A 14831-nucleotide genomic window follows, 5' to 3' on the forward strand; every position below is an offset into this window, starting at 1 on the left:
TTTTCAAAATGAAATTAAAAATGAAAATAAATAAAGATATAAAAAAACACTACTTTAATTATAATTATATATTTTTTTTTTAAATTAAAATTTTTATTCTCTAATTTTTGTATAATTATCTTTAATTCAATAAAATGAAAATAAATATGTGATGAACATTTTAAATTTTATATAGAATAAAATTTTCTATTTTAATTAATCTAAAAAATAATCTATTACATATATACGGTAGCAACAACTATTTTTCTTTTTTCCTAATGAAAATAGTAATACTGTATACATTTTTTTTTTTTTTCCCCTTCCATTTAATGGTGGTAGTGCAATTGTAAAAAAATGCATGTATTTATTTTATGTATAATTATTTGTAGGTTACATTGTAGGAAAAAAAGGCATATGCTTTATAAGCATATATTTTTAAATGCAAATTATTCCATTACATTCGTATATATTGTAAGAGATGGCGGGGGGATGGGGTTGGGGTAAAAAAAATATTATTTTGAAACAACATAAATGTAAATAATAGATATTTTATGTATAAATAAATTTACAACATGTTTTTTTACATGCAAAATAATATAATTTATTTTATTAGTACATTTAATATTGTATACTCGAAAAAAGAAAAAATTGAACGAATAGTATGGAAAAATAAAAAAAATTAAAAAAAATTTCAGGTAGCAGATAAAAAATGATGTTTCTTATTTGTGCTGTTGTATACTATTACGTGGTTTATAAATATTATGTATAAACCTATGTTTTTATATAATATATATATAATTAATTTAAACACCGAATGTGATAATGAGAGAATAGAAAAAAAGAAAAAAAAATTAAAACTGGAAACAAAAATATACATGCAATTAGTACAAAAAATTAATGCATCAAAAAATAAATACAAAAATGTTTATACATGTATGTATATATATGTATGTACTTAAAATAAATGAAGTAAATTTGGACACTTAAAATTAATACGACATATAGTGTATACGTAAAAAGAACAAAAAAATATATAAGGAAACAAATTAAACGAACAAGTGGTAAATAGAGGAAATATATAGATATACATACATATATATATATACACAGAGCATACGTGGCTTCTTTTGCATGTTTGATTAAAAATAAATTTTTCAAAATTCCCTCCTTTTTTATATTTTTAAGAATAAATGATAAAAAAAAAAAAAAAAAAAAAAAAAATACACATAATTTATTTTAATTTATAAGAAGGGTTTTACTTTTTCTTTTTTAATTTGTTTTCACTTTTTTTTACAAAACATGGATTTATAAAATAAATTTTCAAAATAATGAAATTAAATGAACGCTATTACACAAATGTTGCCTTTAGATGATCTTATGTAGATATGTATATATATTGTACAAATACATATCTACATATTACATATGCTTTTACATATACATAACTTTATTCTGCTGTTTAATATACAATATGGAAAAAGCATTCAAATAAATCCTTACTAAACAGTGTACGTGCTTACGCGAATATGCTTACTAATGAATATGTATCGCATATGCAAGTGTAAACTAATTTAGGTGTAAATTCGTGCAAGTATAAATTAATGCAGGTGTAAATTCGTGCAAGTGTAAATTCGTGCAAGTGTAAATTCGTGCAAGTGTAAATTCGTGCAAGTGTAAATTTATGCAAGTAAATGTTTATGCAGGAGTAAATTCATTCATCTATGGGAACATGCTCCATTCGTACATGTATTTTACGTACGTTCATGATAGACATACGCACCATACATTTGTATGCAACACATAAACCAAGCACTAGTTCCCTGAAATGAAAAAACAAAAAGAACAAGAGTTGTAAGTTGCTTGTACACTTTTTGTATCTAGGCATTTATGGGCGTGCGTATAGGAGTATATTCATCACCACTGTTGGATTAAAATGAAACAAACGAGCATTAAAGCGTCGTGAACTAGCCAAAATTTATTTGCTCATAATTTGTGTGTAAATTGCATAAAATATAAATCCGCATAAACATGTAAATGTAAAGATGCGCTTATGCTTACATGTACGCGCACCTTATCGATTACTTCGATCCACTCATTATACATAATAATTCACCTTCCCACTTTTCCGTTTTGTGAAAATATCCACGTAAACGTACTATAAAAGTGGCATATAGGATAATGGCTATGCCCTGTATATATATATACCATGTAAAAGAACACGCATACATGTATGAACTTGTGACAAGGGTATATGTTATGATATATACTTGCAGAAACTGGCAAATGTATATACATATCTAGGTATATATGTATATATATTATATAACATCCATGTTGATAGAACAAAGTGTGGTAAGTCAATTCTGCTATATATAACAGCGTAACCATATAATAGTTGTGCATAAAAATGCATGTATGAAATTATTCTTAAAAGGAGAGAACGCATATATACAGAAGGATCTTTCATTTGCAGTGGGTGTGGGGCGTTTGTTCGTGCATATGGCAATAAGTCATATACGGTACATATGCGTACATACACGTACATATATATATATATATGTTTTAGTATAGGAGCATTTACATATATCACAAGTTTATGCGTATGCAAAACTCATATATAAACACATGCATACATAGTTTAACACGTACATATATGAAAGCAAAGAGCAGGGGAATAAATAGGAAGGAAAGAAAAGAAACTAAAAAAACGTCTCCATGTACATAAGTACAAACATGTACTCTCTCATATATTTGTTACATATATACATACGATATGTAGCATGTGCACAACGTGAAGAATTTTTTTTTTGCAATAAATGATTTATTCGGTGAGTGAGAGAAATGAATTATTTATGTACAAATTTATTTTTAACTCTCGGTTATTTATCATTCTCTTTTTTCAACTTCACAATATACCACGTGCGTAGAGAGTAGGTGGGTTATGTAAGTACGCATGATGTATAATATATACGCTTAAATATGTATACATTTATACAAATACATAGCTAACTTACATTCAAAACACAGTAAGGGGTTGTGGGTTGTTATGTAAGATGCTACCTTTCTGTATAATATTTTCAATCTTGAGTTTGTTTATACAATATGCTTCTTTTTTTTTTTTTTTTTATACAAATTTGCAATTTTGGCAACTTTTAATGATTTTATAGTTCGGCTATGTGAGGGGGGATAACTCAAAACAATTTGCGAATCCAAATATACTACTTCTGTATCAACAAAACTCTTGTAGCTTTCAAAATTTTCTTAAAAATTTATTAACGTCATTAAGGTGATTACAATAATCCCCTGTGAAGGAGTCAATGTAGGTTTATTTTTATTTTTTCTTTAATTTTTTTTTTTTTTTCACTCACTTTTCAACGTTAGTTGAACATGAATTACTGTTTAAACTTTGTGAAAACTATTTGCTCAAGGGATTTGTCTACGTATATATGGTTCGATTGTCAGAATACATAAACGTGTACATATATAAACATATGTATATATAATGGCACATGGATGCGTTTTTTTGGCTATTACAGCAGGCATCTACATGTTTACAAAGTGACCGTTTTTGCAAAATTGCAATTGGGCATGTAGTTGTATATGAAATTGGAACACATGGGTGTATATGAAGTTACATATGAAGTTACTTATGAAGTTACTTATGAAGTTATATATGAAGTTACACGTCAAATTACATGTAAAGTTGCATATGAAGTTATATATGAAGCTACATGTAAAGTTATAAGGAAAAGTATAATTACATATGCGTATGTGTGTTCTTTTTTTTTTTTTTTTTTTTTTTTTTGTTCTTCCTATTACAACTTGTAATGCGTTGCTATTGTGTCGATACTCAGTCTTTTTTGTTGAGGGATCAGAAAGAACAACAAGGTAAACAGTGCGCGTGTGTATATATACAAGTAGGCGTATATATATAAATAAAGAGACATGTACGTACAGGTTAAGAACTTACTCATATATTATTGTTTTTTATTTTTCTACCTAAACGATATAACATATTAATAAGGATATATGTAACATCGTTGTAAAAACTTCACCATAAAAGAAATAAAATAATGAAAAAAAAAAAAAAAATATCGCATACTTTCCTAACAACCCTTTTACAAATTGAGTTGACTTTTCTATTTCTAATTCATGTATTAAATATAGGATAAAAAAAAAAAAAAAAAAAAAAAAAGAGCCTAAACAGTTAACACGTATTTTATCGAAATGTGTGAAAAGGATATAACGTTGAAATAAATAATATATCAAAATTTTATTAAGTGTTGACACTGAACAATTATATACATTTGCAGCTGTCCACAATTACATTTAGCAGTTGTATAATTCATACATGTGTTTAAGTATTACATGACATGAGAAAATGTGTAAATCTCTATGTGTCAGCATAAGAAAAATTGTCATTTGGGCGTAGGAAATATAAAAGAACTGGGTACATATAACTACTTGTTCTATAGAAACTATATTAACTACATTTAAAAATGTGAAAAGTTCTAAAACGGCTAAAAAATTGTTATAGCTTCGAATTGAGGAACATAAATTAGGTTATTCTAAAGCGTAAAATTACATAAATACATGTATGTAAAAATAATATAAATATACACGCAGCATCTGTCACTTTTTTTTTTTTCTTTTTTTTTTTTTTTTTGGCGTAATAACAGACATAACGTTCAAATGTTCGCACACGAGAGTGAGTAATATAAAATAAACAACAGGTAAAGATATAAAAAAAAAAATTTTCTGTCAATATTTAATCATATAATTATGCATGCATACATATACTTCTTTATACGCTTCACATGCCATGTCAATTATGAGAAAATATGTGCGTGTAAGAGTAAGCATGCATCTGTTCATACGTTAGAAGCGGCATATACATAAATATATTGAACACATATAAGAAATAGTAACAAGATTATGCGTCAAGAAATTAGTTATGCAATTTTATCTCTCCTTGTGAAGCATAAGAACTAAATCGATTTGTAGCATTAGACAATAATGCAAAAGGGAAATTAAAAATAATTCCTTGCATAATATGTTCATATAAAATTAATAAACGTAGAGTGGAAAGAAGAGGGGGGATGAGAATAGGAATGGGGAATGTTTGTGTGCATATATGTGTGGAATTTAAGCAGCACACAAGAATCACGAAAGGTATGGAAAATCAGAAAACATAAATCAATGTATAGAACTAGTTATAACGAAATTTGATGTGCATCTAGATATACATAAAAGTATTTTTTTATGTAATACAGATTTAAATTTTTTTTTTTTTTTTTTTAAAAAATAGTATTACGGTTGTACAGAATAATTATAAACAAAGACTTCTATTATAAAAAAAAAAAAAGAAAAAAAAAATCACAATATTTGCACATGAACACACACACATGAATACATCACTATATGAATACCATTGTTGAGGTAAATGTACTAAACGTGTGCATTTACACTTTCGCGTCTATCTGTGCATGAATAAATATTTTTTCGCGCCCATCTGATCTTAAACAAAATGGAGATGAATCTTTGATCAAAAAATGCACATGAAATATAGATGCACGGTGAGTGAAAAGGGAAAAAGTGATGTGAAAAAAAAAAAAAAGAAAAAAGATAGATGCATATATACATGTGTAAACGTGTACATATGCATGTGTGTAAAAAATATTTGTGCTTGCAATTATATAAATTAATTTGCCCATATGTTTACAGTTAAATGCATGTGCATCTATATAGGTATGTCAAGTAAAAATTTATAAAAGGATGCAGTTCTAGGTGTTTCTTAAATTCCCATTAAAACGTTTCACTTTTTCTTGAGGAAAATTCGCAATTTAAAGCAAAAACAAATAAAAAAAAAATGCTCGTAGAAAATACAAAACGGAAGGTAAAAAAATTGTGTAGCTGTAAAGCAATAACAAAGTTAGCAAAAGGTTGAAGTAAGAATAGGAAAATTCCTTAGTAAATTAATCATATAGATGTCGCATTGACATTTATATTAATTAATTTCGAGCGTGACAATTATTTATTTTGCAAATTGCAATAGTGAAAAAAAATAAAAAGTAAAAAAATAAAAGAGGAAAAAGGTAAAAAGAGCGAAAAAAAAAAAAAAATGAAAAAAAAGCAAAAAAAAAAAAAAAATGAAAAAAAAGCAAAAAAAAAAATAAAAGAAAAAATCAAGAATCCAAATAAAAAGGCGTTTCAGATAGCCCAAAGGGCATACTACAATAGCTGTGCAAGTGCAAAATGTCAACAGTATGCTGTTGCAAGGTGAGACCAAAAGTAAATGGAGAAGAGTATGATATATATATATATATATAGGTGAATATTTGCTCACTAGCGCGTATGCGTAACATATAAACTATAAAGCTCTCTTGTATATAAACATGTAAAAAGCTAGTGCAAAACAAAATTACCTTTCCGTTCTTGGGGTTAGTTCACGAATTATACTACAAAAAGCTAACTAAATGGTTGAGCGATCGTTTCATTGCATATATAAAACGTCCATAATAATTTTTAAATAATTTGAAGAATAAACAGATAATCAACGTTTGGTAGATGAACATAAATGAAAGAAAAATATAAATTTTCATATATTATATGTGCATATATAAAAAAAAAAAAAAAAAAAAAATTTTGAATAAGCTATTACATTATACTTTGCAAGAATTCTATCTTTGTAAATGATTATGTGCACAGATGCTTACACAATTGTACATATATTTTACCTAAATTTATATATATAAATATTTTAAGAAAAAAAAAAAAAAAAAAAAAAAAGACCTTAAAAAATGCAATTTTTAACCAATTGTTAAAACGTTTGCATTTTTCTAAACCTAGGTAGGTTATTAAATCATGTGAATTAATATGAGACAAAAAAGAAAAAAAAAAAAAAAAAAAAGTTAACTAACTAAAATTTTAAAAAAGCAGAATTACCGATATTGTCGTTAATATGAATAGTACCAATAGCATCAATCGCCTCAATAGAAATATTAAGATGGGGTTATTTTTTTTCCTTCCATTTGATAAAATAAAATAGAAGTACGAACATACATGTGCATATATAGAGTTAGGTAGATATACAAATTAGTTATGCATCATATATGCATGCATGTACTCACGTCTTAAATTAGGATAACTCGGGTTCACTTATCTTCAAGGAACACAATACATTAAAAAGAGAGAAGGTGCATGAAGGGTATTTATGTGGTCATATATATATTTATATTTAGATGCATACATATGAGGTATACGTTTAATGCACTTCTCTGTCAAACTGGGTTTAACGAAAAATAAAGTGATCAATAGGAATAGAAGGAGAGAAGTTATAATGGCACATATATATATGCTTATACACATATACATCTAAATAATAGTTAAAAAAGATATTTCAGCACATAAAATATTATTTCAAAAGCGTGCAACTTAATTAGAAAAGATAAAAAAAAAAAAAAAGTATTAAATAAAAGATGTATTAGGAAAGGCTGTAAAAATGCATATGGAATTTTGTACACGTACGTGCAACATGTACGCGACATCATATGTTTCGAGAGTCATGTGAATATATATGAATTTTTTTTTTTTTTTTTCAAAAGCATACAGAATTGCTGACGAGTTAATAATATTTAGATTAGGACATTATTACTACTGCTACTGTGGCTATAGAAATTCATGCTTAAGTTTAAGGCCATGACATTTTAAAAATTTGCAAAAGATGCAATCATATATTCCATACCCAGTTGCGTACACTAGCAATCTGCGTTGACATATACGTGTGCACTCACAAATAAGAAAGGAAAAAAAAAAAAAAAAATACACCGTTTGAAACAAAATTTTATACTGTAATATATTCCTACCCTTGAGAAAGGTTACTTTAAATGCATAAGCGTTGTATATATTAAGTACATACTAATGTATATATATATTTTTTATTAGTTACGAGAACTTCATTAAAAAAAGGCTTTTTAATTTTATGCGTTAAAAATGTTAGATTTTATTATTTTTATGTACATTAATAGAAACAATATAATGATGAAAAAAAAGCTAGAATTGTTAATATATTTTTTTACACGCATAAAATAGAAAAGAGTATTTAAAAAAAAAAAAAATTACACACACATATATGTTTGAAGAACATCTATATGTGACTACTAAATTTTTTCTTGTGATGTAAACATGGTTAAATTGCTCCTTTTAGTTGTAGTGATAGATTTAAACTAATTTCTCATTCATCCTATGTAGATGTGTAAATTTATTCCTCTTAGAAATGAAATTTTAATTAGTGAACTTAAAAAATGTGCTGATCTAATTAATGCTTTTAAAAAAGAAAAAGAAAGTCCACTAAATTATTTTTGACACATTGAGGAGAGGCTACATGAATTGCACAGATAAAATTGCCACAGTACGAAATTGAACTGAACACAAGTATGAACACATTTACAACTCTGCTAAACATTCGTAAGTGTGTATGTGTGTGTGTCTACCTAATGGTTAATATACATGTTTCAATGAAAATATTTATTTGAACTGCGTTTTATTACTTTTATACGCATAGAAAGTTAGGCATTTAATATCGAAATTATCTAAAAAAACAAAAGGCTACTAGAAAATGAGGTTTCTCACTTTATTTAAACATAAAAAAATGCATTATTTATGCACATTTATTTCATTTAGGAATATATGCATTCCTATCATTTTTCGAAGTTCATTGTGAATTCCCTTTCCCACCTGGACAGAAAAAATAAAAAATTATTCTACACGTTGAAAAGAAAATTTTTTCATATTACTTTTTCACTTTGATTTAGAAGTTGCTCCGTTTTGTGTTGTGTCATGTGTTACTTGCTATATACTATGGTTTTTTTTTTTTTTTTTTCTTGTACTACTGGACGTGCCTCTACTGCAATATATATACACGATGTGTGTTAATAATAATCAAGGAGGTGACATTGATAATACTTTAAAAAAATATATATTATAACATGCATATTAGGAGGTAGATTTATGGAAAATTTTTGAACTTTATTTTCATAAATGGGTAAAAGGATCTGATGATGTAGTAAAATATATGCATGCAGTGTAGTATGATTTTTAATTCGTAAAAAAAAGAAAAAAAAAAAAAGATAGACGTTTTTTTTAATTTTGCATGAGTAACAAATTGGCTTAGTTTGTAAATAGGGATGCATATGTGGGTAAAATATAATCGTATGTATAAATCAAATGCATTTGTGCATATATATATATATATATATATATATATATATATATATATATATATATATATATATATGTATATATATGCATGTATAGGCATTTGAGAATACTGAAAGTAGCTTAAGTATGACCACTTTTCCTAACCTACCTCATTTATATATACTGTGCTAACAGAAGTGAAAACAAATGAATAAATGTAAACTTGTTTTTTTTTTTTGTTTTTTTTTTTTTAGTGCAATGAAGAGGATAGTCTAAACTCATGTAGTGTGTAGCAAATGAAATGCTTAAATAACAAAAACACTATGTAGAGAGAAATAACAATACACTAATATAACCATCATTTTAATTTCAGCCTTTTGATGTAAAAATAAATAATTAAAAGTGAAGTAAATGTGACATGTATTTCTATACACTTTACAATTACATCACAGGTAGGAAAACAAAGTAATCATGAAATTTTATTGTTATTGTAGGGAAATAAAAAAAAAAAAAATGATGAATAATAGAATTTTTAGAAAGAAAAATATGATGTTTTCAGGATAGTTTTTTCATGTCAAGTCGGGAAAAACGATATTTTTGCATAATTTTAAAATAGCCAAATGAAATAATAAAATAAAAAAAATAAAATATCCTGAGAACACATCCTTTTTATGATTAACTACCTCTTAATCATTCTAGGCATTACAGAAACGGAGCGATTTGACTATACATACATTGTCTTTCCATCCCTGATTTTTTTACCTGGTCACATTTTTACTATTATGCAAGAATGTACATTCATTCAAGTACATATATGTACATATATATGTGTAATCAGATGGGTTAAAAAGTAGAAACACAAAAGGGTAAAGGTGCGCACACATTTTTTTTTTTTGAGATCATGTTCATTAAATCCAAATAAGGATATTACTCCACAAAAGGTTAGAAGGTGCACGTTCTTCATTTATGTGAGGGAAAAAGAAAATAATAACGTAAACTGTATTACATTATAGGAAAAAACGGTTTATGTGAAATAATTAATATCATCTCCTTTTTTTTGAAAGCTCTATTTTAAATATGGCTCTTTTGTTTAACTGTACAAATGTAATTTTCACAGTTCATTAACAGATGATAAAAGGGAGTGTATATAATAAACTATTAAAAAAAATATGTAAAAAAAGTGAACAAAAAAAGATAGAAAAATTAATCCCAATCGAGAAATGTCTACCACTCTGTTAAGGTAGTATTTGTCTTTATTTTGTTAATGGGGCATGGAAGAAGATTTCAATTTTGCACTTTATACATTTCTTAATTAGTGTGTGCGTAAAAGAATTGATGCCATTGTGATAAGGTAACTTTTCTCTTTACGCGGATAGAACATTTATATACACTACTTATAAATATATGTATATATATTTGTATATATTCTCTAAAAATTTAGGTAAGCTAAAAACTTCACAAAAAAAGAAGGAAAAAAAACAAAAAAAAACGAAATGAGCAATGTGAATAAACGACATGTACATGGAAATGTTTCCTCTAACTCTTTTGATGCCAACCATCAAAGAACAATGAAGGGCTAAAATCCTACTTTTTTTCTTTGATGTAATAATTTATCCTTATTTATAACTTCTTTTTGAATAGCCCTTTTCAATGCTATCAAAAAATCCATCAATGAAATTAAAACTTTTTGATCGCTGTTATTTGTCGAATTATAAAAGCGCAGAGTCTGTAAAGAACATTTCATCGCATTGTTATGTAGCAGGGCGTTCTAAGGAAATCATTATTACACAATTAACTGCATATTTTATATATATGCTTATATTTCAAGTAGCATATATTGTGTTTTATATTTTATATGTACATATCTTCTTTTTTCAGCTAGAAAATTATGTGCAACACACACTGATATAACACTGCCTTTGTTTTGTTTTGTTTTGTTTTTTTTTCCTATTACCGCTTGGCAGAAGTAGGCATATGCTTGAAAGGGTATCCTTCTCATGCAGCGGCCACTGAAACCTTCACTCATTCTTGAGCACTTCATCAGCTCTAGTCCGTATCTGGTGCAAAAGAAAGGGGTGGAAATAAAAGTACAGTAAGATCAAATAAAAATCGAAAATTTCCCATTCTCGATAACAGTCCCCCAAATGAATATCCTTTTACATGATGCAGTTATTACATGAGTTCCTCTCTCGCTTTGTCTGTTTCGTTCTGTAAAATAAAAAGAGAAGGTTATTAAGGATAAGTTGAACGATCACATATATGTGAATACGCATAACAGAAATAGCTGTTTTTATAAGTTACGGACTTTCATTGACCTCTGAATTTGCTCATAATTTAGTATTTTAGAAGAAAAGTCAATTATCCCTTTTTCCACCTATGTATTAAAAAAAAAAAAAAAAAAAAAAATCAGTTAAAACATGGGGGGAGGGGAAAAAAAAAAAAAAATGGTGCAAATTTTTCATAATTAAAGAAATATCCCGTCTTTTAGATGTTACTAATTCATCTATGCAGTCCTTATAAATTTCATATCTGCATTTTTCATTGGGTAACCCTATATACTGCTTCAAATCTACCCTATCGATGAAAGCATCATCAATCATTTCTTCAAAGGGGAGAAGTGATGAAAATGTTAAGAATTTGGAAATGTGCAAAAGGGTTCTTCTTACAGGTGTGTTGTGTAGAAGTATCATTTATATAAGTGTCACGATTATGGTTGCATAGTCATAAATGATGCATAACAAATGGTGTGTAAAAAGCTCTACGTAATAGCTTGTTTGTCATGAGCGATAGTGATGTTCCAGGAACACTGATGTACCACAAGGTTGTTGGTTTACCCTACCGGAAATGTTGGATGTGGTGAGAATCAAAGTGTTGTGGTAATATTTTAAGGAATCAATTTGAGTTAGTAACGTATTAACGACTCGTATAGTATCAGACGGTTCTGAACTATCCATAGATCTCCTTCTATCTGCAGATAAACTTTCCACCTCATCTATTAAGAGGCAGATAAAAATATCATTTTCACCATAATCATTGATTATCTTTTTAATTTTGTTAAAAAGCTTTAACACTTGCTTTCCTGATTCGCTGAACCATTTTGAAAATAATGTGTGTGCGTTTAGTTCTATCAGAACTCCTTCAAAAGGTAGGGAAATAAAGATACTATTGTGTAAATAAGTATGGTTGAGTGTTAAACTAATTTTTGTACATGTGTCGAAAGGGACATAGCGGAAAACAGATGTCATTTCAGAAAAGCGAATCGTGCACAAAATAAAAAAAAAAAAGGACGCATACAACGGATATATCTATCTATGTATATATATTCACGCTCGTATATACAATAAGTAATCATTACGCACGGTGGCACATGATGAGGTGCATTTTCTATAGCATCACTCAGAATTTTGCAACTTATTCGATCTATGAACCATACCTGTCGCATATATGTTTGATAAACGAATGCATATTTTATTAGCTAATGCTTTACACAAGGACGTTTTCCCGGTTCCTGGAGGTCCATATAATAGCACAAGATGATTGTAATTTATTAAATTTCGATCAATTTTTTTTGTTGCAAATAACATTAATGCTGATACATATTCTAGCAAATCTCTTTTTATATTTTCTTCATAATATAGACTATCCCATAATTTATGAAAGCGTAAGTGAGGTAGGATATACTGAGAAAAAATGGGTACATCTTTTCTTTTCTTTTTTTTCCCTTCATCATATTCTTCTTCATCTTGACTTTCTCCATTTTCACTTGGTTCATTAAATTGTTCTTCCATCAAATCATCATTTTTATAATATGTCACTACATTTACAATGCAACAAAAATTTGGTAATATTATTGGATCATCTTCCATTGATGATACAGATTTGTCACCTATCATAGGTACAGTAAATAACAAATTTGGATTTGTCTGCATGCATTCTTTATTTTTTATTTCGTTGGATATGAAAGTGGAAGGAGAAGAAGAATACACAATATTTTGCGGAACAGCAAGAGAGCCAACTAAGGTAGTGTTATTAATCCCATTACTAAAAGAATCTCCTTTCTGTGAGTTCAAATGATTAGTCTTATTTATCTCAATTAAATTTATCTCAGATGACACTGTTGTATTTTTTGTTGTAATTTCCTTTTTCCCTTCATGATTCATGGGGTGAAAAGTAGGCCAATTGTGGAGTTTATGATCAGGTGAATTAGTTTCATTGACATCTGCATCGTAACATGAACTTGTGTCGTAAATGGAATAATGTGTAGTGCACAATTTCCCGTACATTCCATTTTCGTAATTTCCACTAACTTCCTTTACTATTTTTATAGGTACAGCTGGTTCTATAATTATATAATCACAACATTTATTTAACTTTTCACAGTTAATTTTTTCTGGATCATGCCTTCCTAACGTTATAGTTATTCCTAAAGAAAACAACCATTTATGAGCTGCAGTTTTTATTATTTCATTTGACACATCTTTTCCGTCTTTTAAACAAATTTCACAGCATAGTGGAATTCGTTTTTCTTTTTTCAAATTCATTTTTTTTTTTTTTTTTAATTGTAAGTTAAACAATTAAAAAGTGGAAGAAAAACAGAAAAAAATTATATATATTATTTGTTAAACGGAGTACACATTTTTTTTTCATAGTATTACATTGACCAATCTACAAAGTTTCTTCTAAATAGACCTTAATGTGCATATATTTTAGCTAAAAGGAAGACGAAGAAGAAGCAGAAGTGGAAGAAACAGAAGTGGAAGAAACAGAAGTGGAAGAAACAGAAGTAGAAGAAACAGAAGTGGAAGAAACAGAAGTAGAAGAAACAGAAGAAGAAGAAACAGAAGTAGAAGAAACAGAAGTAGAAGACGAGGGAAAATAAAGTTTACCTTGCATTTTTAAGAATCTTCCATTTTTTCACAAAATGTCATCATATTTTATACACGCTTCCCAACCCCTTTTGCTATAATGCTAACAAAAAAGTAAAAACTGTTACGCTCCTGTTCATTTTAGTAATTGTGAGGAATATTCACTCTACTTTTTGATTATTAGATGTGTGTGTAGAAGGGTTAATAAAAAAGCTTCGTTCTGTCACACATAAATATGAATTTATGCGTATATATAATCCACTTGACTAGAAAAAGCTGAAAGAATTAATTCCTGTACACAATTATGTGTATAAAAAAAAAAAAAAAAAAAAAAAAAATATATAAGCAATGTACATACACCAATAAATTGAAGATTCCTTCAAATGGGAAATTATTTTATTCGAACTATTAAAAAAAAAAAAAAAATCACAACAGAATGATGTCATGTTTTGTTTTTATTTTTTGAGTCGTCGTGAAAATAAAAAAATAAGCCAAATTTTAATAATAATGAAAAGAAAAATAAATAAAAAGGGGCGTGACAGATGATATATTAGCACTGAACAATTTTTACTTAGGGAAATATTATCCATATATAAGGACAAAATAATAAAATAGACTCAAACGATGTGTTAAGAATTATGCGTGTTCTTTCATTCTCTGTTAACGAACAATGGGTGTATTTCATGTGATATCAGTTTAAACCTTAATTTGATTACACGAAATGGTAAGGTGGTGAAGCGTTCAAAATGTAAAAACATTCCTGATATGTTAACACTGAGTTTTAATGAA

General features: G+C 27.5%; 1 protein-coding gene across 1 annotated transcript; it reads right to left on the minus strand.

Annotated features, from left to right (window-relative positions):
* Positions 1–10753: 10753 nt before the first annotated feature.
* On the minus strand, positions 10754–13718 carry PGO_093580 (AAA family ATPase; the record flags this gene model as incomplete). The annotated part of the gene is made up of 7 exons (XM_028687946.1): positions 10754–10903; positions 11132–11234; positions 11354–11385; positions 11483–11551; positions 11673–11779; positions 12017–12313; positions 12611–13718. 7 exons carry the CDS (start codon positions 13716–13718, stop codon positions 10754–10756), a joined length of 1866 nt encoding a protein of 621 aa, XP_028543747.1.
* Positions 13719–14831: the final 1113 nt, after the last annotated feature.

The sequence above is a fragment of the Plasmodium gonderi genome, assembly GCF_002157705.1.
Source record: "Plasmodium gonderi DNA, contig: Chr09, whole genome shotgun sequence".
Classification (NCBI taxonomy): Eukaryota; Apicomplexa; class Aconoidasida; order Haemosporida; family Plasmodiidae; genus Plasmodium; species Plasmodium gonderi.